A 26,110-nucleotide genomic window follows, 5' to 3' on the forward strand; every position below is an offset into this window, starting at 1 on the left:
TAGAGCAGTGATGTTTATGGCTTTTCGCTTGGCAACACGGACTTTCAACTCCCTCCAAAGGTTTTCTATAGGGTTGAGATCTGGAGACTGGCTAGGCCACTCCAGGACCTTGAAATGCTTCTTACGAAGCCACTCCTTCGTTGCCCTGGCGGTGTGCTTTGGATCATTGTCATGTTGAAAGACCCAGCCACGTTTCATCTTCAATGCCCTTGCTGATGGAAGGAGGTTTGCACTCAAAATCTCACGATACATGGCCCCATTCATTCTTTCATGTACCCGGATCAGTCGTCCTGGCCCCTTTGCAGAGAAACAGCCCCAAAGCATGATGTTTCCACCACCATGCTTTACAGTAGGTATGGTGTTTGATGGATGCAACTCAGTATTCTTTTTCCTCCAAACACGACAAGTTGTGTTTCTACCAAACAGTTCCAGTTTGGTTTCATCAGACCATAGGACATTCTCCCAAAACTCCTCTGGATCATCCAAATGCTCTCTAGCAAACTTCAGACGGGCCCGGACATGTACAGGCTTAAGCAGTGGGACACGTCTGGCACTGCAGGATCTGAGTCCATGGTGGCGTAGTGTGTTACTTATGGTAGGCCTTGTTACATTGGTCCCAGCTCTCTGCAGTTCATTCACTAGGTCCCCCCGCGTGGTTCTGGGATTTTTGCTCACCGTTCTTGTGATCATTCTGACCCCACGGGGTGGGATTTTGCGTGGAGCACCAGATCAAGGGAGATTATCAGTGGTCTTGTATGTCTTCCATTTTCTAATTATTGCTCCCACAGTTGATTTCTTCACTCCAAGCTGGTTGGCTATTGCAGATTCAGTCTTCCCAGCCTGGTGCAGGGCTACAATTTTGTTTCTGGTGTCCTTTGACAGCTCTTTGGTCTTCACCATAGTGGAGTTTGGAGTCAGCCTGTTTGAGGGTGTGCACAGGTGTCTTTTTATACTGATAACAAGTTTAAACAGGTGCCATTACTACAGGTAATGAGTGGAGGAAAGAGGAGACTCTTAAAGAAGAAGTTACAGGTCTGTGAGAGCCAGAAATCTTGATTGCTTGTTTCTGACCAAATACTTATTTTCCACCATAATATGCAAATAAAATGAAAAAAAAACAGACAATGTGATTTTCTGGATTTTTTTTTCTCAGTTTGTCTCCCATAGTTGAGGTCTACCTATGATGTAAATTACAGACGCCTCTCATCTTTTTAAGTGGTGGAACTTGCACTATTGCTGACTGACTAAATACTTTTTTTCCCCACTGTAATTGGTATCGCCGCATTAAGAATCGCCCGATCTATCAATAAAAAAAAGGATTAACCTGATCGCTAAATGGCGCAGCAAGAAAAAAAAGTCAAAACGCAAGAATTACGCTTTTTTTGGTCACCGCGACATTGCATTAAGATGCAATAATGGGCGATCAAAAGAACGTATCTGCACCAAAATGTATCATTAAAAATATCAGCCCAGCAAGCAAAAAATAAGCCCTCACCCAACCCAAGATCACGAAAAATGGAGATGCTACGAGTATCAGAAAATGGCTTTTTTTTTTTTTAACAAAGTTTGGAATTTTTTTCACCACTTAAATAAAAAAGACCCTAGACATGTTTGGTGTCTATGAACTCGTAATGACCTGGAGAATCAATGGCAGGTCAGATTTAGCATTCAGTGAAAGAAGTTTGGCGTTTTCACCACTTTAGTCAAATATCGAAAAAGTCATGCATAAAATATATTCTTATGTAGAAGATGAAACACTGATCACTTACTGTAATGTGGCAATTGCATTCACTGTTGATTGTATGACTTTTTCAATTACATTTCCATACTGTATGAGATCTCGAGTTGATTTCTGAAAGTTCTCTGTACGATCAATAGCATTTTTTAATTGTCCGGAAACCACAGATATCTTCAACTGAAAGAATTAAATCAGTGAAACTATTTACTCCTATGCAGGAATGTGTATGAGACATTCTGTGAGAACATTTACCGTATATACTCGTGTATAAGCCGAGATTTTCAGCCCATTTTTTGGGGCTGAAAGTCCCCCTCTCGGCTAATACATGGGTCATATACCTAGGGGTTGGCGGGGAAGGGGGAGCGGGGGTGTCAGAGATCATACTTACCAGTCGTGGCGCGTTCTCTGCAGCCCCCGGCTTCTCCACTGCCTCCCTTCCTGTCTTCAGCAGTCACGTGGTACCACTCCTTACACTCATGAATATGCACATATTCATGAGTGTAAGGAGTGGTGCCACGTGACCGCCAAAGAAAGGAAGGGAGACAGTGGAGAAGCGAAGCTGCAGAGACCGCGGCAGGATGGGTGAGTATAGCGATATTCACCTGTCCCCCGGTCCATCGCTGCTCGCCACTGTCTCTGCTGCATCCTGTGTCAGTGACGTTTAGGCAGTAGGGGGCGCGGTGACGTGGTTAGTGCACGCTGCCCCTCAGCTGGCTGAACAGCCACTGACACAAGAAGCGGCAGACAGCAGCGATGGACCCAGTAGAGGTTAGTATGGCATTTTTTTGGAGCATATGGGGCCATATTCTATGGAGCAGCATATGGGGGCATAGTCTATGGAGCAGCATATGGGGGCATAGTCTATGGAGCAGCATATTCTTTGGAGCAGCATATGGGGCATAGTCTATGGAGCAGCATATGGGGAATATTCTATGGGGCAGCATATGGGGGCATATTCTATGGGGCAGCATATGGGGGCATATGGTATGGAGCAGCATATGGGGGCATATTGTATGGAGCAGCATATGGGGGCATAGTCTATGGAGCAGCATATGGGGGCATAGTCTATGGGGCAGCATATGGGGGCATAAACCATGGAGATGCATATGGGGGCATAAACTATGGAGAAGCATATGGGGGCATAAACTATGGAGAAGCATATGGGGGCATAAACTATGGAGAAGCATATGGGGGGGCATAATCTATGGAGCAGCATATGGGGGCATATCCTATGGAGCAGCATATGGGGGCATATTCTATGGAGCAGCATATGGGGGCATATTCTATGGGGCAGCATATGGGGGCATAAACTATGGAGAATCATATGGGGGCATAAACTATGGAGAAGCATATGGGGGCATAAACTATGGAGAAGCATATGGGGGGCATAATCTATGGAGCAGCATATGGGGCATATCCTATGGAGCAGCATATGGGGGCATGGTCTATGGAGCAGCATATGGGGGCATAGTCTATGGGGCAGCATATGGGGGCATAAACCATGGAGATGCATATGGGGGCATAAACTATGGAGAAGCATATGGGGGGCATAATCTATGGAGCAGCATATGGGGGCATGTCCTATGGAGCAGCATATGGGGGCATATTCTGTGGAGCAGCATATGGGGGCATAAACTATGGAGCAGCATATGGGGGCATACTCTATGGATTTCACCCTAGGCTTATACACGAGTCAATAAGTTTTCCCAGTTTTTTGTGGCAAAATTAGGGGGGTCGGCTTATACACGCGTATATACGGTACATTTGGTTCTCTATAAACTTTGTGGATTTTTTTGCCAATACATATGAATGGGGTTTTCTAATCTCTAATTAATTTACATTGTATAACTAGGTATGAGTATGCTCTACAGCTTTCCAGGGGAACATAACTCACCTTAAGATCCCCTTAAAGAAGCACACCCACTAAATTTCTTATTCATTAAATAAGTGTGTATACATGCATGTAAATGAAGTGTGAGTGTATTAATATATTCACTTACCTCTGCTCTCTCCAGAGCCATTCTTTTCCTCTTCTGAGTGACATCACCTTAATTGCGACTAGTTGTCTCACTTTCTGCTCTAAGCAGAAGTCTCTTTTACAATGAAAACCTATGAAGTCTTGTTTTGATATTCCTTAGATTTACATTATAAAAGCCACTTCCAGTTCTCGCAGAGTTCAGCGTGACCAGGACAGTCTGCAAAGCGGTGATGTCACAGAGAAAGGAGCAGAACGGTTCTGGACACTGGAGGGAGCGGCGGTAGGTGAGTATATTAATACACTCACACTGCATTACATGCATATACACACATTTAATGAATTAAAAATTTAGTAGAAGCGCTTCTTTAAAATTATTGTTATAAATCATCTTAATGGGTGACATCAAGAAATGGAAAAAAAACGCCTCATTCATGAGGAGAAAAGCACAATCCTGACTCATATATGCACTGGTAATGGCAATATTAAGTGTGCTGTTCCATCTAAAGTTATGCTTATATGGTTTCATACATTGTGTTATTTTCCATGCAGTGTGTAATAGTCCTGCATTTTCTCTGCTGCCACCTGCTGGTCTTTTTTCTGTATGGCAGCCTGCAGCTAATTAATTCTTGCACATGCCTTTCATATCCGGGTCAAGGTTTGGGGCTTCTCTTCCTGTTAGCAGCCATTCTTAGTTTCATTTTCTGTGGTAGAGACCCGCTTGTACCGAGATGTGAAAGGCATCAGTTTTTCGACCACTTTGCTCACATTTGCTGCACAATTAGTTCCACAATTTGCTCACACTTTGCTGTACCACCCTGGTTGTTACACCTGCATTTCTGGAGAACCTACTGCATTACCAATCATAAGTTGTATGTCCAGGTTTCCAAATAAACAAGTCTGGACGTCACAATCCCTGGTGTGTATCATCTCTCCAGACGCTGAACAGCAAAATGGTCCTGTCTGCTCTGCATTGAGGAAACAGAAGGTAGGAATCTCTCCCAGCCCCAATCAACTACACCTCCATTCACCTCATGTGGGGACAGAACATTAAGAGAGCCTAGATTACTTATACTGGCAATATATTACTCCCTGGACCCTCCCTTTTTATTCTCCCTCCACCATATTCTCCATTTTTCTCTTTTATTAAAGTAATTGTAAAATAAAAAATAAAAAAAAAAACTGCCATATTTGTTCAGAGACATCAGCACAAATATGGCCTTCATGGAATAGTCATCAGAAGAAATCCTCTCCCTTGTCCTCACCATAAAATTCAGCTTCCAAAGTATGCAAAAGAACATCTAAACAAGACCCAGCATTTGGAAACAAGTCCTGTGGACTGATGAAGTTAAAATAGAACTCTTTGGCCACAATGATCAGTGTATATGTGGAGAAAAAAGGAAGGCCAAAGAATTTCAGGAAAAGAACATCTCGCCAAACATTAATTATGGGGGTGGATCAATCATACTTTGCGGTTGTGTTGCAGCCAAAGGAACATTTCACGGGTAGAGGGAAGAATGGATTCAATGAAATTTCAACAAATTCTAGATGCAAACAATCAAACTGTAAAAAAGATGAAGTTAAAAGTGGATGGCTTCTACAATTGGATAATGATCCTAAACACACATCAAAATCCAGAATAGACTAACCCAAAAGGTGCAAGCTGAAGGTTTTACAATGGCCCTCACAGTCCCCTGATCTGAACATCATTGAATATCTCTGGCTAGACCACAAAATAGCAGTGCCTGCAAGACAACCCAGGAATATTACAGAACTGCAAGAATTTTCCAAGGAAGAATGGATGAAAATCCCTTAAACAAGGATTTAAAGACTCTTGGCAGGTTCCAAAAAAGCAAAAGCTGTGATACTTGCAAAAGGGGGTGCTACTAGGTACTAACCATGCAGGGTGCCCAAACTTTTGCACTGGCCCATTTTCCTTTTTTATAATTTAAAAAAATGACTATATTTTATTGCCTAAAATACAAAGGAAATGTGTCATTTTTAACTTTAGGCCTTTTAGAGACCATTTCATCTTCAACTTGTTTAACTGTTCATAGTAACAGTAATTTTGACTATGGGTGTCTACCTCCCCACAATGAGCTTTTGGTAAGTTTTTGATATTTTTCTGCACCATTAAGTAATCTAGGTTACTTGCTTTTTTAAAAAAAAATACACAGCATAAAAAACTCAGCAAAAGCTCATTGTGGGAAAGTAGCCCTATAGAAATTTTCACACTTATCATCATGTGCCAATTAGCTTTTCTTTCTGCTTCTTTCAATGATCCAGCAAAAAGCGCTGAACATTGAATGAAGAAGGAAAACAGGCTAGTCGGCATGTGAACACAAGTATACAAATCACATGCTTGTTGTCTTGTAAAAACCACTCGAACCTCAAGCGGACCTGAATCCGAACAGTGTTTACTAGAGTTGAGCGACTTTTGCTTTTTTAGGGTCGCGTTTCGTTTCGTGAAACCCGACTTTTCCAAAAGTCGGGTCGAGCAAGATCGTCCGATTATAGGGAAAAGTCGGGGTCGTCCCGAAACACGAAACCCAATGTAAGTCAATGGGGAATAAAAGTCGGCAGTGAGAGGAGGACAGGAAACACACCTACAGTGCCCATTTGAATGCCAAAAGCATCAATTCTTCTTACTTAAGCTTGTCAACCTTAATTAACTTCATAATACAAGTTACGCACTGAAAAATGGGTGTTATTTGGCTAAATTTGTGGGGGGGGGGGGCTGGCTGCAGGTTTTCATGTGCCCTGGGCGAAAGAGCGCCCCTTTAACACATACCACAACTCATCATGCTCCGATACGGCAGAGAAATAGCGGTATAGTACAATGAAAAATACCTCACTTTTTACATCTCATGACGAGGCCCATCTATTTCTCCATACAAAATCATTGGTCCCATATAATGTTTGAAACAGTATATGATGAGCTCCACATAATGCTACAGTATATGTTGGTCCCCATGGATGAAGCTCCACTGTCTTATGGGCCCAAATAATGCTCCAAACATAATGGGCCCCATTTCTAATGCTCTAGTGTATAATGGGCCCTGTAAATGCTGCTCCAGTGTCTGATGTCCACCTTTGGAATGTTCCAGTGTATGGTGGGCCCCATCTATCATTCTCCAGAGTATAGTGCTCCCCAAAAATTGCTGTCCCAACATAGAAAACAATCAAATAAGTCTCCTCGCTAGGGAATCCCTGTACTTGTCTGGACAGGTGCTGTAGCTTGCTTAACAGCTCGCCAGCCGTTCTCACGCCCAGTATGGATTGCACGTGATTGCACAAAGGTTAGAAAGGGTACCGTATCCCTGGATAACATGTATGGATAGCGTACACATTCAAAATATATGTCTATACAGCATGAGGCAGGCTCAGACTGTGTTAGGCCGAGTATGGATTGCACGTCATTGCACAAAGGTTAGAAGGGGTACCGTATCCCCGGATAACATGTATGGATAGCGTACACATTCAAAATATATGTCTATACAGCATGAGGCAGGCTCAGACGGTGTTAGGCCCAGTATGGATTGCACGTCATTGCACAAAGGTTAGAAGGGGTACCGTATCCCCGGATAACATGTATGGATAGCGTACACATTCAAAATATATGTCTATACAGCATGAGGCAGGCTCAGACGGTGGTAGGCCCAGTATGGATTGCACGTCATTGCACAAAGGTTAGAAAGGGTACCGTATCCCTGGATAACATGTATGGATAGCGTACACATTCAAAATATATGTCTATACATCATGAGGCAGGCTCAGACGGTGTTAGGCCCAATATGGATTGCACGTCATTGCACAAAGGTTAGAAAGGGTACCGTATCCCTGGATAACATGTATGGATAGCGTACACATTCAAAATATATGTCTATACAGCATGAGGCAGGTTCAGACGGTGTTAGGCCCAGTATGGATTGCACGTCATTGCACAAAGGTTAGAAGGGGTACCGTATCCCCGGATAACATGTATGGATAGCGTACACATTCAAAATATATGTCTATACAGCATGAGGCAGGCTCAGACGGTGTTAGGCCCAGTATGGATTGCACGTCATTGCACAAAGGTTAGAAAGGGTACCGTATCCCCGGATAACATGTATGGATAGCGTACACATTCAAAATATATGTCTATACAGCATGAGGCAGGCTCAGACGGTGTTAGGCCCAGTATGGATTGCACGTCATTGCACAAAGGTTAGAAAGGGTACCGTATCCCTGGATAACATGTATGGATAGCGTACACATTCAAAATATATGTCTATACAGCATGAGGCAGGCTCAGACGGTGTTAGGCCCAGTATGGATTGCACGTCATTGCACAAAGGTTAGAAGGGGTACCGTATCCCCGGATAACATGTATGGATAGCGTACACATTCAAAATATATGTCTATACAGCATGAGGCAGGCTCAGACGGTGTTAGGCCCAGTATGGATTGCACGTCATTGCACAAAGGTTAGAAAGGGTACCGTATCCCTGGATAACATGTATGGATAGCGTACACATTCAAAATATATGTCTATACAGCATGAGGCAGGCTCAGACGGTGTTAGGCCCAGTATGGATTGCACGTCATTGCACAAAGGTTAGAAGGGGTACCGTATCCCCGGATAACATGTATGGATAGCGTACACATTCAAAATATATGTCTATACAGCATGAGGCAGGCTCAGACGGTGTTAGGCCCAGTATGGATTGCACGTCATTGCACAAAGGTTAGAAGGGGTACCGTATCCCCGGATAACATGTATGGATAGCGTACACATTCAAAATATATGTCTATACAGCATGAGGCAGGCTCAGACGGTGTTAGGCCCAGTATGGATTGCACGTCATTGCACAAAGGTTAGAAAGGGTACCGTATCCCTGGATAACATGTATGGATAGCGTACACATTCAAAATATATGTCTATACAGCATGAGGCAGGCTCAGACGGTGTTAGGCCCAGTATGGATTGCAGGTCATTGCACAAAGGTTAGAAAGGGTACCGTATCCCTGGATAACATGTATGGATAGCGTACACATTCAAAATATATGTCTATACAGCATGAGGCAGGCTCAGACGGTGTTAGGCCCAGTATGGATTGCACGTCATTGCACAAAGGTTAGAAGGGGTACCGTATCCCCGGATAACATGTATGGATAGCGTACACATTCAAAATATACAGTGGGGAAAAAAAGTATTTAGTCAGTCAGCAATAGTGCAAGTTCCACCACTTAAAAAGATGAGAGGTGTCTGTAATTTACATCATAGGTAGACCTCAACTATGGGAGACAAACTGAGAAAAAAAAATCCAGAAAATCACATTGTTTGTTTTTTTTTCATTTTATTTGCATATTATGGTGGAAAATAAGTATTTGGTCAGAAACAAGCAATCAAGATTTCTGGCTCTCACAGACCTGTAACTTCTTCTTTAAGAGTCTCCTCTTTCCTCCACTCATTACCTGTAGTAATGGCACCTGTTTAAACTTGTTATCAGTATAAAAAGACACCTGTGCACACCTTCAAACAGTCTGACTCCAAACTCCACTATGGTGAAGACCAAAGAGCTGTCAAAGGACACCAGAAACAAAATTGTAGCCCTGCACCAGGCTGGGAAGACTGAATCTGCAATAGCCAACCAGCTTGGAGTGAAGAAATCAACTGTGGGAGCAATAATTAGAAAATGGAAGACATACAAGACCACTGATAATCTCCCTCGATCTGGTGCTCCACGCAAAATCCCACCCCGTGGGGTCAGAATGATCACAAGAACGGTGAGCAAAAATCCCAGAACCACGCGGGGGGACCTAGTGAATGAACTGCAGAGAGCTGGGACCAATGTAACAAGGCCTACCATAAGTAACACACTACGCCACCATGGACTCAGATCCTGCAGTGCCAGACGTGTCCCACTGCTTAAGCCTGTACATGTCCGGGCCCGTCTGAAGTTTGCTAGAGAGCATTTGAATGATCCAGAGGAGTTTTGGGAGAATGTCCTATGGTCTGATGAAACCAAACTGGAACTGTTTGGTAGAAACACAACTTGTCGTGTTTGGAGGAAAAAGAATACTGAGTTGCATCCATCAAACACCATACCTACTGTAAAGCATGGTGGTGGAAACATCATGCTTTGGGGCTGTTTCTCTGCAAACGGGCCAGGACGACTGATCCGGGTACATGAAAGAATGAATGGGGCCATGTATCGTGAGATTTTGAGTGCAAATCTCCTTCCATCAGCAAGGGCATTGAAGATGAAAAGTGGCTGGGCCTTTCAACATGACAATGATCCAAAGCACACCGCCAGGGCAACGAAGGAGTGGCTTCGTAAGAAGCATTTCAAGGTCCTGGAGTGGCCTAGCCAGTCTCCAGATCTCAACCCTATAGAAAACCTTTGGAGGGAGTTGAAAGTCCGTGTTGCCAAGCGAAAAGCCAAAAACATCACTGCTCTAGGGGAGATCTGCATGGAGGAATGGGCCAACATACCAACAACAGTGTATGGCAACCTTGTGAAGACTTACAGAAAACGTTTGACCTCTGTCATTGCCAACAAAGGATATATCACAAAGTATTGAGATGAAATTTTGTTTCTGACCAAATACTTATTTTCCACCATAATATGCAAATAAAATGAAAAAAAAAACACACAATGTGATTTTCTGGATTTTTTTTTCTCACTTTGTCTCCCATAGTTGAGGTCTACCTATGATGTAAATTACAGACGCCTCTCATCTTTTTAAGTGATGGAACTTGCACTATTGCTGACTGACTAAATACTTTTTTTCCCCACTGTATGTCTATACAGCATGAGGCAGGCTCAGACGGTGTTAGGCCCAGTATGGATTGCACGTCATTGCACAAAGGTTAGAAGGTGTACCGTATCCCCGGATAACATGTATGGATAGCGTACACATTCAAAATATATGTCTATACAGCATGAGGCAGGCTCAGACGGTGTTAGGCCCAGTATGGATTGCACGTCATTGCACAAAGGTTAGAAGGGGTACCGTATCCCCGGATAACATGTATGGATAGCGTACACATTCAAAATATACACTCACTGGCCACTTTATTAGGTACACCTGTCCAACTGTGTGTTAAGACTTAATTTCTAATCAGCCAATCACATGGCGGCAACTCAGTGCATTTAGGCATGTAGACATGGTCAAGACAATCTCCTGCAGTTCAAACCGAGCATCAGTATGGGGAAGAAAGGTGATTTGAGTGCCTTTGAACGTGGCAAGATTGTTGGTGCCAGAAGGGCTGGTCTGAGTATTTCAGAAACTGCTGATCTACTGGGATTTTCACGCACAACCATCTCTAGGGTTTACAGAGAATGGTCCGAAAAAGAAAAAAAATCCTGTGAGCGGCAGTTCTGTGGCCGGAAATGCCTTGTTGATGCCAGAGGTCAGAGGAGAATGGGCATACTGGTTCGAGCTGATAGAAAGGCAACAGTGACTCAAATTGCCACCCGTTACAACCAAGGTAGGCAGAAGAGCATCTCTGAACGCACAGTGCGTCGAACTTTGAGGCAGATGGGCTACAGCAGCAGAAGACCACACTGGGTACCACTCCTCTCAGCTAAGAACAGGCATCTGATGGCTACTTTCAGCAGGATAATGCGCCATGTCATAAAGCTCGAATCATCTCAGATTGGTTTCTTGAACATGACAATGAGTTCACTGTACTCAAATGGCCTCCTCAGTCACCAGATCTCAATCCAATAGAGCATCTTTGGGATGTGGTGGAACGGGAGATTCGCATCAGGGATGTGCAGCCGACAAATCTGCGCCAACTGTGTGATGCCATCATGTCAATATGGTCCAAAATCTCTGAGGAATGCTTCCAGCACCTTGTTGAATCTCTGCCACGAAGAATTGAGGCAGTTCTGAAGGCAAAAGGGGGTCCAACCCGTTACTAGCATGGTGTACCTAATAAAGTGGCCAGTGAGTGTATGTCTATACAGCATGAGGCAGGCTCAGACGGTGTTAGGCCCAGTATGGATTGCACGTCATTGCACAAAGGTTAGAAGGGGTACCGTATCCCCGGATAACATGTATAGATAGCGTACACATTCAAAATATATGTCTATACAGCATGAGGCAGGCTCAGACGGTGTTAGGCCCAGTATGGATTGCACGTCATTGCACAAAGGTTAGAAAGGGTACCGTATCCCTGGATAACATGTATGGATAGCGTACACATTCAAAATATATGTCTATACAGCATGAGGCAGGCTCAGACGGTGTTAGGCCCAGTATGGATTGCACGTCATTGCACAAAGGTTAGAAGGGGTACCGTATCCCCGGATAACATGTATGGATAGCGTACACATTCAAAATATATGTCTATACAGCATGAGGCAGGCTCAGACGGTGTTAGGCCCAGTATGGATTGCATGTCATTGCACAAAGGTTAGAAAGGGTACCGTATCCCCGGATAACATGTATGGATAGCGTACACATTCAAAATATATGTCTATACAGCATGAGGCAGGCTCAGACGGTGTTAGGCCCAGTATGGATTGCACGTCATTGCACAAAGGTTAGAAAGGGTACCGTATCCCTGGATAACATGTATGGATAGCGTACACATTCAAAATATATGTCTATACAGCATGAGGCAGGCTCAGACGGTGTTAGGCCCAGTATGGATTGCACGTCATTGCACAAAGGTTAGAAGGGGTACCGTATCCCCGGATAACATGTATGGATAGCGTACACATTCAAAATATATGTCTATACAGCATGAGGCAGGCTCAGACGGTGTTAGGCCCAGTATGGATTGCACGTCATTGCACAAAGGTTAGAAAGGGTACCGTATCCCCGGATAACATGTATGGATAGCGTACACATTCAAAATATATGTCTATACAGCATGAGGCAGGCTCAGACGGTGTTAGGCCCAGTATGGATTGCACGTCATTGCACAAAGGTTAGAAAGGGTACCGTATCCCTGGATAACATGTATGGATAGCGTACACATTCAAAATATATGTCTATACAGCATGAGGCAGGCTCAGACGGTGTTAGGCCCAGTATGGATTGCACGTCATTGCACAAAGGTTAGAAGGGGTACCGTATCCCCGGATAACATGTATGGATAGCGTACACATTCAAAATATATGTCTATACAGCATGAGGCAGGCTCAGACGGTGTTAGGCCCAGTATGGATTGCACGTCATTGCACAAAGGTTAGAAAGGGTACTGTATCCCTGGATAACATGTATGGATAGCGTACACATTCAAAATATATGTCTATACAGCATGAGGCAGGCTCAGACGGTGTTAGGCCCAGTATGGATTGCACGTCATTGCACAAAGGTTAGAAGGGGTACCGTATCCCCGGATAACATGTATGGATAGCGTACACATTCAAAATATATGTCTATACAGCATGAGGCAGGCTCAGACGGTGTTAGGCCCAGTATGGATTGCACGTCATTGCACAAAGGTTAGAAGGTGTACCGTATCCCCGGATAACATGTATGGATAGCGTACACATTCAAAATATATGTCTATACAGCATGAGGCAGGCTCAGACGGTGTTAGGCCCAGTATGGATTGCACGTCATTGCACAAAGGTTAGAAGGGGTACCGTATCCCCGGATAACATGTATGGATAGCGTACACATTCAAAATATATGTCTATACAGCATGAGGCAGGCTCAGACGGTGTTAGGCCCAGTATGGATTGCACGTCATTGCACAAAGGTTAGAAGGGGTACCGTATCCCCGGATAACATGTATAGATAGCGTACACATTCAAAATATATGTCTATACAGCATGAGGCAGGCTCAGACGGTGTTAGGCCCAGTATGGATTGCACGTCATTGCACAAAGGTTAGAAAGGGTACCGTATCCCTGGATAACATGTATGGATAGCGTACACATTCAAAATATATGTCTATACAGCATGAGGCAGGCTCAGACGGTGTTAGGCCCAGTATGGATTGCACGTCATTGCACAAAGGTTAGAAGGGGTACCGTATCCCCGGATAACATGTATGGATAGCGTACACATTCAAAATATATGTCTATACAGCATGAGGCAGGCTCAGACGGTGTTAGGCCCAGTATGGATTGCACGTCATTGCACAAAGGTTAGAAAGGGTACCGTATCCCTGGATAACATGTATGGATAGCGTACACATTCAAAATATATGTCTATATAGCATGAGGCAGGCTCAGACGGTGTTAGGCCCAGTATGGATTGCACGTCATTGCACAAAGGTTAGAAAGGGTACCGTATCCCTGGATAACATGTATGGATAGCGTACACATTCAAAATATATGTCTATACAGCATGAGGCAGGCTCAGACGGTGTTAGGCCCAGTATGGATTGCACGTCATTGCACAAAGGTTAGAAGGGGTACCGTATCCCCGGATAACATGTATGGATAGCGTACACATTCAAAATATATGTCTATACAGCATGAGGCAGGCTCAGACGGTGTTAGGCCCAGTATGGATTGCACGTCATTGCACAAAGGTTAGAAGGGGTACCGTATCCCCGGATAACATGTATGGATAGCGTACACATTCAAAGTATATGTCTATACAGCATGAGGCAGGCTCAGACGGTGTTAGGCCCAGTATGGATTGCACGTCATTGCACAAAGGTTAGAAAGGGTACCGTATCCCTGGATAACATGTATGGATAGCGTACACATTCAAAATATATGTCTATACAGCATGAGGCAGGCTCAGACGGTGTTAGGCCCAGTATGGATTGCACGTCATTGCACAAAGGTTAGAAAGGGTACCGTATCCCTGGATAACATGTATGGATAGCGTACACATTCAAAATATATGTCTATACAGCATGAGGCAGGCTCAGACGGTGTTAGGCCCAGTATGGATTTCACTTCATTGCACAAAGGTTAGAAGGGGTACCGTATCCCCGGATAACATGTATGGATAGCGTACACATTCAAAATATATGTCTATACAGCATGAGGCAGGCTCAGACGGTGTTAGGCCCAGTATGGATTGCACGTCATTGCACAAAGGTTAGAAGGGGTACCGTATCCCCGGATAACATGTATGGATAGCGTACACATTCAAAATATATGTCTATACAGCATGAGGCAGGCTCAGACGGTGTTAGGCCCAGTATGGATTGCACGTCATTGCACAAAGGTTAGAAAGGGTACCGTATCCCTGGATAACATGTATGGATAGCGTACACATTCAAAATATATGTCTATACAGCATGAGGCAGGCTCAGACGGTGTTAGGCCCAGTATGGATTGCACGTCATTGCACAAAGGTTAGAAGGGGTACCGTATCCCCGGATAACATGTATGGATAGCGTACACATTCAAAATATATGTCTATACAGCATGAGGCAGGCTCAGACGGTGTTAGGCCCAGTATGGATTGCACGTCATTGCACAAAGTTTAGAAGGGGTAACGTATCCCCGGATAACATGTATGGATAGCGTACACATTCAAAATATATGTCTATACATCAGGAGGCAGGCTCAGACGGTGTCAGGCACAGTATGGATTTGACGGCCCAGATAACACAGCGGAGGAGCAGGGAGAGGTAAAGATTGCAAATGCTGGGGCCCTGGCCAAGCAAGGGGGGCCCACTCGTGGGCGTCGGTACTGGCACTGGGCCCCTCATAGTACAGCGGTGTGTCTGACGGCGGGTGTGCACCACCACCGTCTGAGACACTTGATTGCACTATGAGGGACCCTGTGCCAGTGCCAGCGCCCAAGAGTCGGCCTACCCACCTGTCCAGGGCAACGGCACTCGCACGGTGTCGTGCGCTAGGTGGTGACCCCGGCCAAGGGGGGAGGCAGCACAGTTAGGGAGTTTTAGAAAGTGGCATATGTTGATGTTGGACATTCAACTGATGCAAAAGGCGAAATAGGTGAAGTACCAGGAAGAGGTGGACCAAAGCAAGCCATTTTTCTGTCACTCTATGTGTCATCAGGGGAAGGTGGGACAAAATCCTTGGAAACCCATGCGTGGTTCATTTTAATGAAGGTTAGATCATCCACATTTTGGGTTGACAGACGGGTCCTTTTTTCTGTCAGGATTGATCCAGCTGCACTGAAGACTCTTTCCGATAGCACACTTGCAGCTGGGCAAGCGAGCTCCTGTAAGGCATATTGGGCCAATTCAGGCCAGGTGTCCAGTTTAGCGGCCCAATAGTCAAAGGGGAATGACCTGTGTGGGAGAACATCGATATGGGAGGAAAAGTAGTTTGTAACCATAGTTGACAACTGCTGTCTCCTGTCACTTTCCATCGATGCAGTATTACCAGTTGTGTGAGCGGTATTTGAAAAATCAGTCCACAACATTGTCATGAAACCCCTGTCTCCAATGCCACTTCTGCTGTGTGCACCACGAACACCTCTGCCAAGCTGCCCCCGGCCCGTACGGCTCGTGTGAGAACCATCACCGCTGCTGTGTGCTGGGAATGCCTCAAGCAACCGATTTACCAGAGTTGCTTGTTTATTAGCCAATATTAGGTCAAGGTTCTCCTGTGGCATGATGTTTTGTAATTTGCCTTTATAGCGTGGATCCAGGATGCTGGCCAACCAGTAGTCGTCATCGTTCATCATTTTGGCAATGCGGGGGTCCCTTTTTAGGATCCGCAAGGCATAATCTGACATGTGGGCCAATGTTCCCGGTGTCAATGATGCACTGCGAGTGCTGGGTGGAGGAGCACTTTCTGGCAAATCCACATCCCTCCAGTCACGCACAAACCCTGTACCAGACCTTGCCACGCCAACATTTTCACTTGCCCCACGAGATGCATCCTCCTCCCCTAAGTAATCATCCCCATCATCCTCCTCCTCCTCCTCCTCTTCTTCCTCCACCTCGTCCAGGAGAGGTCCCTGAGCAGACAATGGCTGAATGTCATCAAGGATTCCCTCCTCCTCTTCCTCCTCATCAACATTGGCTGCAGACGCCTGCTCCTTAAGGTGCGTCAAAGTTTGCATGAGCAGACGCATAAGTGGGATGCTCATGCTTAGGATGGCGTCGTCTGCGCTTACCAGCCGTGTGCATTCCTCAAAACACTGAAGGACTTTACAAAGGTCTTTCAGCTTCGACCACTGCACGCCTGTCAACTCCATGTCTGCTCTCAAAGTGCCTGGCCGTGTATCCTCCCACAAATGCATTATGGCCTGCCTCTGCTCGCACAGCCGCTCCACCATGTGCAGGGTGGAGTTCCACCTTGTTGCAATGTCGATAATGAGGCGGTGGTTGGGAAGGTGGAGCAATCGCTGCAGCTTCTTCATACGAACGGAGTGTAGAGGCGACCGGCGGATGTGCGCGCACAGTCTTCGCACCTTCTGGAGCAGGGCTGTTAACTCCGGATAATGTTTGAGGAAGCACTGCACCACCAGGTTCAAGGTGTGAGCCAAGCAAGGTATGTGGCTGAGTTTTGAAAGGGCTATGGCTGCCACAAAATTACGGCCGTTATCACTAACTACCTTGCCTGCCTCAAGATGTACACTGCCCAGCCATGACTCAGTTTGTCGCTTCAAGTACTCGGCCAGCACCTCGGCGGTGTGTCTGTCGCCCAAACACATCATCTGCAACACAGCCTGCTGACGCTTTCCACTAGCTGCTCGATAGGGGGACACATCGTGTACAACAGTGGCAGCTGCAGATGGAGTGCTCGTACGACTGCGCTCTGGACGAGCTGTCGCTTCTGGAGGAGGAGGAGGAGGAGGAGGGTCGAACGCCTACAGCCAACTGTTTCCTAGACCGTGGGCTAGGCAGCACTGTCCCACCACCGCTGTCCCCTGTGGACCCTGCATCCACCACATTAACCCAGTGCGCAGTGATGGACACGTAACGGCCCTGGCCATGCCGACTGGACCATGCATCAGTTGTGAGGTGCACCTTTCCGCTCACTGACTGCTTGAGTGCATGGACAATGCGGTCTTTCACATGATGGTGGAGGGCTGGGATGGCTTTGCGAGAGAAGAAGTGGCGACTGGGTAGGTCATAGCGTGGTACTGCATAGGCCATGAGTTCGCGGAAAGCTGTGCTTTCCACCAACCGAAAGGGCATCATCTCAAACGAGATTAGTTTGGCAATGTGGGCGTTCAAACCCAGTGTACGCGGATGAGAGACTGAGTACTTTCGTGACCTGCTCATAGTGTCTGGGAGGGTGAGCTGGACTTGAGAGCTGCATATGGTGGAAGTAGCGGTGGACAGGGCAGACTGAGAGAGGGTTGATGATGGTGATGGATGGTGTTCTTTCTGATGGCCTAGAATCAGTCTTTCGTTGATATAACAGTGGGATTCCCTGACTGCTGTGGCCTTGCAACGACACCTTAACATTTGCTGCTGTGCTAACCGGTGTGCTTACAGTGGGGGAAACAATGTAGCGTTGCTGACTACCTTCGTTGTGATCAGTTGCACATGTGGCACTTGAGGTTTGGTGTTGTGTCCACGCTTGCAAGTGCATGCTGGTTAAATGTCTAAGCATGCAACTGGTATTCAAATTTTTCAGATTTTTTCCTCGGCTAAAGGTCTTTGCGCACTTCTTACAGATAACCTTGGCCTGATCATGAGGATTTTGTTCAAAAAACTGCCAAACTGCACTCTTCCTACTTTGGCAGACATTTTGCGGCCTAGCACGCTGTGATCTTTTGACCCTCTGGATAAGCTGTCCAGCAACTCTTTTGATGTTTGGAACCTGTCTTTGGAGTGCTCCGGGCCTGCCAGATAACAGCTGTTGCGATGTCGATGTCTGCTGTGGATGCTCCTCATCTGAGCTATTGGAAGCAGCACCCTCTTCCCCCAATGGATGCCAATCTGGGTCAACAACTGGGTCATCCATCACCTCCTCTTCTATGTCATGTGCACCTTTCTCTGTGTCACCGTGTATGGTGGTATAATGTGCGGGAAGGGGCACCTGAGTCTCATCAGGGTCAAAATCTGGCTCTGTACACTGTGAGAACAATGTAGTGCTCTGAGTGAATGTACCAGCAGAATCATCCATCAGCGGCTGTGCATCAGTGCACTCCATGTCAGATTCATCTTGGCCTGGGTAATTCACCATTTGACTTGATAATCCAGGCATGGCATGTGAAAACAGCTCCATGGAGTAATCAGTAGTATGGCCTGCGTCATCCTTCAATCTTGGTTGGGGTGAAGGACACAAGGAAAGGTGTGGTTCATGAACATGAGCCTCCAATGACGACTCAGTGCTTTTACTTTTTACAACTGAAGAAGAGGAGGCGATAGAGCTGGAGGCTGAGTCAGCAATGTAAGACAAAACTTTTTCCTGATGCTCTGCCTTTAAAAGCGGTTTGCCAACTCCTAGAAAACGAAGCGTTCGAGGCCTTATGCAGACAGACGATGACGCAGGGTCAGCACCTCCTGCATTTGGTCCTATTTTGCTCTTGCCACTACCATCAGATCCACCACCAACACCATCATTACCAGCTGCCAACCCCCGCCCAATTCCACGGCCTCTTCCACCAGCCTTCCTCATTTTTGGTAGAAATGTAGACAAAATCCAACAAACTATATAGTAATGTAAAACAAGGTACAAGGTGTCTATAGGACAGGGGAGTTTTAGAATTTCTGCACACACTTGTGGACAGTGGACACTTGTGGATTGTGTGCGGCCCACTGATATCTGAGCGCTATGTGACACGCTCGATGGCACAGCTGCCTGTGACCAAAGTGACGAGAGGATAATGGAGATTTTGAATCTCTGCGTACACTTTTGGACACTGGACACTTGTGGATTGTGTGCGGCCCACTGATATCTGAGCGCTATGTGACACGCTCGATGGCACAGCTGCCTGTGACCAAAGTGATGAGAGGATAATGGAGATTTTGAATCTCTGCGTACACTTGTGGACAGTGGACACTTGTGGATTGTGTGCGGCCCACTGATATCTGAGCGCTATGTGACACGCTCGATGGCACAGCTGCCTGTGACCAAAGTGACGAGAGGATAATGGAGATTTTGAATCTCTGCGTACACTTTTGGACACTGGACACTTGTGGATTGTGTGCGGCCCACTGATATCTGAGCGCTATGTGACACGCTCGATGGCACAGCTGCCTGTGACCAAAGTGATGAGAGGATAATGGAGATTTTGAATCTCTGCGTACACTTGTGGACAGTGGACACTTGTGGATTGTGTGCGGCCCACTGATATCTGAGCGCTATGTGACACGCTCGATGGCACAGCTGCCTGTGACCAAAGTGACGAGAGGATAATGGAGATTTTGAATCTCTGCGTACACTTGTGGACAGTGGACACTTGTGGATTGTGTGCGGCCCACTGATATCTGAGCGCTATGTAACACGCTCGATGGCACAGCTGCCTGTGACCAAAGTGACGAGAGGATAATGGAGATTTTGAATCTCTGCGTACACTTTTGGACACTGGACACTTGTGGATTGTGTGCGGCCCACTGATATCTGAGCGCTATGTGACACGCTCGATGGCACAGCTGCCTGTGACCAAAGTGACGAGAGGATAATGGAGATTTTGAATCTCTGCGTACACTTGTGGACAGTGGACACTTGTGGATTGTGTGCGGCCCACTGATATCTGAGCGCTATGTGACACGCTCGATGGCACAGCTGCCTGTGACCAAAGTGACGAGAGGATAATGGAGATTTTGAATCTCTGCGTACACTTTTGGACACTGGACACTTATGGATTGTGTGCGGCCCACTGATATCTGAGCGCTATGTGACACGCTCGATGGCACAGCTGCCTGTGACCAAAGTGACGAGAGGATAATGGAGATTTTGAATCTCTGCGTACACTTGTGGACAGTGGACACTTGTGGATTGTGTGCGGCCCACTGATATCTGAGCGCTATGTGACACACTCGATGGCACAGCTGCCTGTGACCAAAGTGACGAGAGGATAATGGAGATTTTGAATCTCTGCGTACACTTGTGGACAGTGGACACTTGTGGATTGTGTGCGGCCCACTGATATCTGAGCGCTATGTGACACGCTCGATGGCACAGCTGCCTGTGACCAAAGTGACGAGAGGATAATGGAGATTTTGAATCTCTGCGTACACTTTTGGACACTGGACACTTGTGGATTGTGTGCGGCCCACTGATATCTGAGCACTATGTGACACGCTCGATGGCACAGCTGCCTGTGACCAAAGTGACGAGAGGATAATGGAGATTTTGAATCTCTGCGTACACTTTTGGACACTGGACACTTGTGGATTGTGTGTGGCCCACTGATATCTGAGCGCTATGTGACACGCTCGATGGCACAGCTGCCTGTGACCAAAGTGACGAGAGGATAATGGAGATTTTGAATCTCTGCGTACACTTGTGGACAGTGGACACTTGTGGATTGTGTGCGGCCCACTGATATCTGAGCGCTATGTGACACGCTCGATGGCACAGCTGCCTGTGACCAAAGTGACGAGAGGATAATGGAGATTTTGAATCTCTGCGTACACTTTTGGACAGTGGACACTTGTGGATTGTGTGCGGCCCACTGATATCTGAGCGCTATGTGACACGCTCGATGGCACAGCTGCCTGTGACCAAAGTGACGAGAGGATAATGGAGATTTTGAATCTCTGCGTAGACTTGTGGACAGTGGACACTTGTGGATTGTGTGCGGCCCACTGATATCTGAGCGCTATGTGACACGCTCGATGGCACAGCTGCCTGTGACCAAAGTGACGAGAGGATAATGGAGATTTTGAATCTCTGCGTACACTTTTGGACACTGGACACTTGTGGATTGTGTGCGGCCCACTGATATCTGAGCGCTATGTGACACGCTCGATGGCACAGCTGCCTGTGACCAAAGTGACGAGAGGATAATGGAGATTTTGAATCTCTGCGTACACTTTTGGACACTGGACACTTGTGGATTGTGTGCGGCCCACTGATATCTGAGCGCTATGTGACACGCTCGATGGCACAGCTGCCTGTGACCAAAGTGACGAGAGGATAATGGAGATTTTGAATCTCTGCGTACACTTTTGGACACTGGACACTTGTGGATTGTGTGCGGCCCACTGATATCTGAGCGCTATGTGACACGCTCGATGGCACAGCTGCCTGTGACCAAAGTGACGAGAGGATAAGGGAGATTGGATTGCTTTTAAAAAAGCAGTTTGCGGAGCAGTGGGTAAACAGCAATGCCAGCATGTCAGGAAGCCTTAGAAGGCAGCCCAACAACCAACACCACTGATACACCACAATATAGCCTCCCCTTGCACTGCACACACAGTGACTTGTGTGTTGTGCAGGCCAAATCGCTAGCAGCAGAAGCAGTTTTTTTGTCTTCTTCCCTGCCTAACGCTCTCCCTACAGAATCAGCAGCAACCTCTCCCTATACTAAGATCGGCAGAAGTAAGATGGTGGTCGGCGTGCACGCCCTTTTATACCCCCTGTGACGTCCACCAAAGCAAGCCAATCACTTGCATGTCCTTCTGAAAGATGGTGGTGACCCGTGCCTATGTCATCACGTTGCCCACAGTGTCCGTGGATCCTGATTGGCTGAAAAAGAGCGCAAAACAAACTTTTGAAACGCGACTTTGGCGCGTAAGTCGCCGACCTCGTGGCCGACCTCATCCTAGGGTCGGGTTTCGTTTCATGAAACCCGACTTTGCCAAAAGTCGGCGACTTTTGAATTTTTTCGACCCGTTTCGCTCAACTCTAGTGTTTACACTACACATTGTTACGATTCGGCAAGCTACACTGTTTGCCGAAAATTTGATCTAGTCTGGAACATGACTCTAATTGGCACTGTTTGAGGATTATGGATTGCTACGTAATGTTAATACGTGGCACTATATAACGTTAGTAAATTTACATTTTTTCCTTATTTGTATTTCCAGTACTAAGACGTGGCATTTACTGTGATGTTCTACCTAAAGCAAGCTTATGACAGGCAGTTATGATCTGGATTTCAAAATACTGCTTTTTGGAATTAATCCGAATGGCTTCAATATGCGAACGGTTTCTTGTATTCTACTGACACATTAATAGCGTCGTCTGAAGATGTTACAAATAATTCTGTCTTGCAGCTGATACAATCTTGTAACTAATAGACTGACTGAGATTACCCATCATTTACAAGAAGGTGCCATCTGCTGAGCAAAAGTGTAATAAGCAAGCAATTTCAATTATATGTGAAATCTTTTTCTTTCTTTATTGATTTTCTCTGTCGTTTTCCTAAAGCCCTGAAGCAATCCTCACTAGTTTGGCAAGTGAACAGAAAAGCAGTCTCTCCAGTGACCCCAATATCAATTTTGCTTTTTATTTTACCCTCTCTTAAGGCTATGGACCTAATAGACTACGTCAAGCAAGAGAAGGAAAACTACTATATACATCCAAGGCAACTGACTAGAAATGGCAGCTTACTCATGAGAGTCAAATATAATGTGTTAGAGTTTGACCTTTGCACTTTATATTAGAGATGGGCATTCCCCAGCACTGTGATGGCAAATCAATTATATCTCCCAGAATGCTCAGGTTGGCACTGAGTCGTGTAGAATAATACATGAGGGCGCCTTCACTAATATTACAAACTTTTCTTGAAGACTAGGAAATCTCCTTATATAATGGCCACAAACATTAGAATTTTCATGGACTGCCACATCACCAACTCTGGAGTTTTAATAATATGAATGGAAAAAATAATTGTTTATTTCCATGATTACTGTACAGCAAGAATAAACAATGTATATCTTTGCCAAATACAATGACGTTATGGAGGATCTTTCACCAGTTCCCAACAGCTCTCACACTGACTGCCGTGTGATGAGGTCTGGAAGCATTTGTAATGATCATCCAAGAGAAATGGATCAAAATATGCTGACACTCAGATCAAACTCTGATCAGAGTGTCATTTGCATTATCGTCCAATTCTGTGGGTGAGAGAATCTGCGATCATCTTACCCCAGCCTTAGTAATACCCATAAATGCTACAAGATAAATGGGTAATTCTACTCAGTGGAGCGTGAAACTACCACTTAGTGCATGACACAGATTGTCAAGGACTTATTATGGGTGGTTACCGACATCTGGTGACAACAGCACCTTTAGAAATATATTTTCAAAGAAAACTGGTGTTCAATACTTATTTCCACTTAGCTGCCCAATAGGCACCCAGATTCAGTGTTAGTGGAGGAGTAGTGCAGGAGGCATTACACCGATGAACTGCCCAGAATCAGAAGATACATTTCCACCTTGTTGTATCATATGAATCATGATTTATAGTGTAGTCTTACAGTAGTTTTAACCCATAAATATTTGCCTGATATTAATAAATTTGGCTCACCTGTGTACTCTCCAGTTGGTGCTGTAAGTTATTCCTTTCTTGCATTAATTTTTGGTTTGTAAGACTGAACTCTTCATCACATTGTGTCTTCTGCTGCCTTGTGGACTTCAATGTCTAGAGAATTAAGTCATAAAACAGAAGACACATGTTACACATCATAGATATGTAATGCCTTTGTGATGCACTGAAGCTGAGAATAATGTGTATGTGTGTATTACAGGTTATTAAATGTAACTTTTTTGCTTTTCCCTTTGCTTCCGTAGGTTAGGGGGTGCTGTTGCATACAGGCTTACAGGGAAACATTATCGATGTTTCTGTTATTGGTCCAGTCCAGAAAGAACCTTGTAATGTCCACACGGTATAAGGAATTCAAGAGAGAACGCTTTAACTATATTTTATTCTTCTCCTTCTTCCTCCAGTACATGGCATAATATTTCTCTCCTCAGGCTAAACTGAAACTCTCCCCACCCACTTCCTGTCTATAACCTTCTAGTCACAAGATTTCCTTTCTTAAAGAGACAGGTCAAATCATTATACATTACAAACCTCACATTGGTGGGGGAAAAAACACAAACAAGTGTTGACGCTCCTGCCATAAGAAGGCAAAGGTTATATTAGGAGATGGTAGCATGACATTTGGGTAATGTGGTTCTGAAGAATCAGTCATGAGTGCTCCAACCTTAGATCCATTCAAGAACCCACAAGATGGATGGGAGAGCAAAAAAGAAGCTTCTAGGCTGTTGTTATCAGATAGAGAACATGTTTCCATGTTTGTGGAAATCTAAGAAAGGACTTCAGAGAAACAGGACTTCTGTCTTGTGAAAAAACTGAAAATCTGTCCTCATCCTCCCGTGGAGACAGTCAGAGTGGCTGAGCTGTCAAACATGTGTGAAAGTTTTTCTGTTTATCTTGTTATTGTTCTGCCTCTACAAATCACTGTTATTACTCACATTTATGTGACAAAATAAGTGAATGTTTGTGCAGTCCTTAAATGGATTGTTTCATAGAAAAAGGAAAGTCCAGCGCAAGGAGTAAAATCCAGAATTTTCTTTATTTATTTCATTAAAATACAAGCATGGCTGTGTAGGGAAGGTGACCTGACGTGTGGACGGACTTGTCAGACTAGAAAGAGAAGGGTTGCACACTTTAGACAGATATCAGTTATGACAGTGGGGAAACAGCTAGGAAAGTGTAGATGACGTGCAGTACCTTAGGTTGACCACAAGATGGCAGGGAGGAGTGTGAGTTCAGGACTTGACAGCAGCTTAGGACTTTAGAAACCGTTGGTCATGGGGGGCGGAGTTACAGGGAACCGTAAAGATATAAATTTGACAGGAGGGTTCCAGAAAGTTCCAGTCCCCGGGAGGAGCTCAAGAGACAAGAAGTCTGTGACAATTGGAGTGTTGTGAGGAGAGCTAAACCAGGGGACTGAGGAGAAAGGAAGTCAGAGGGGTGGTCCTGACACCAAGTACCACAGTACAGACGAGGCCCCGGGGGAAAACATACCGAATTAAGGACGACAACAGATCAGTAAAATTGCTGTCGGTGTACAGGCCTAAGGCGGCCACAGTGACTGAGCTGTCAGGAACGTCGCTAAGTTTGAAAAAGGGACGGTGCGTATATTTACGTCTCTAGTGCAAAGTACGGTGTGTGTAACGAGGCCGAGAAAAGTAGGGCCGTGAAAAGGATTGCGGTGTATTGCTGGGGCCGACAGACGGACGGCGAGAAATAAACTTGGACCTGTTGCACCGGAAAGTTGCCTCCATCTTGTGTCTGTTACGTCACTGTGCGGTATACAGAGGGACCACCCCCCAGTCCGGCCCACGACCCTTCTGCTACTATAGTCATCATTGCGGTTTTTACCCTGACATGGGATAGCCACACAGAAAGTGCCCAGGAGGTTCTGTACGTGTTTCGAGCGGTATACGCTCTTACACTCAGAATATTCCATTTTCTATTAAGTATTCCAAGACGTCCAAGTGGAGACATGCCCTTGCTCGGACCTTGCTGCAGCATCAATGAGGGGTGAGCTGAACTAAATCCTTTTTTCTCCAATGCTTAAATGGATTGTACCCTACATTGTGATGGGGTTGGACAGAGATGCCTATGACTGTGTTCTGATA

At 45.6% G+C, this 26,110-nt stretch overlaps 1 protein-coding gene across 1 annotated transcript in view; it reads right to left on the reverse strand.

The window, feature by feature from the left end:
• The window catches only part of CCDC178 (coiled-coil domain containing 178), an 805,328-nt gene that overhangs the window by 530,380 nt on the left and 248,838 nt on the right, over nucleotides 1–26,110 (reverse strand). The window contains exons 15-16 of the mRNA XM_073583735.1: nucleotides 23,988–24,101; nucleotides 1,770–1,915 (exon numbers count right to left, since the gene is read on the reverse strand). Of these exons, the coding sequence (XP_073439836.1) occupies nucleotides 1,770–1,915; nucleotides 23,988–24,101 (260 nt within the window). The remainder of the gene's footprint in view (nucleotides 1–1,769; nucleotides 1,916–23,987; nucleotides 24,102–26,110) is intronic.

This window comes from Dendrobates tinctorius, unplaced genomic scaffold (genome assembly GCF_039654945.1).
Source record: "Dendrobates tinctorius isolate UK_male_01 unplaced genomic scaffold, ASM3965494v1 ptg000081l, whole genome shotgun sequence".
NCBI lineage: Eukaryota > Metazoa > Chordata > Amphibia > Anura > Dendrobatidae > Dendrobates > Dendrobates tinctorius.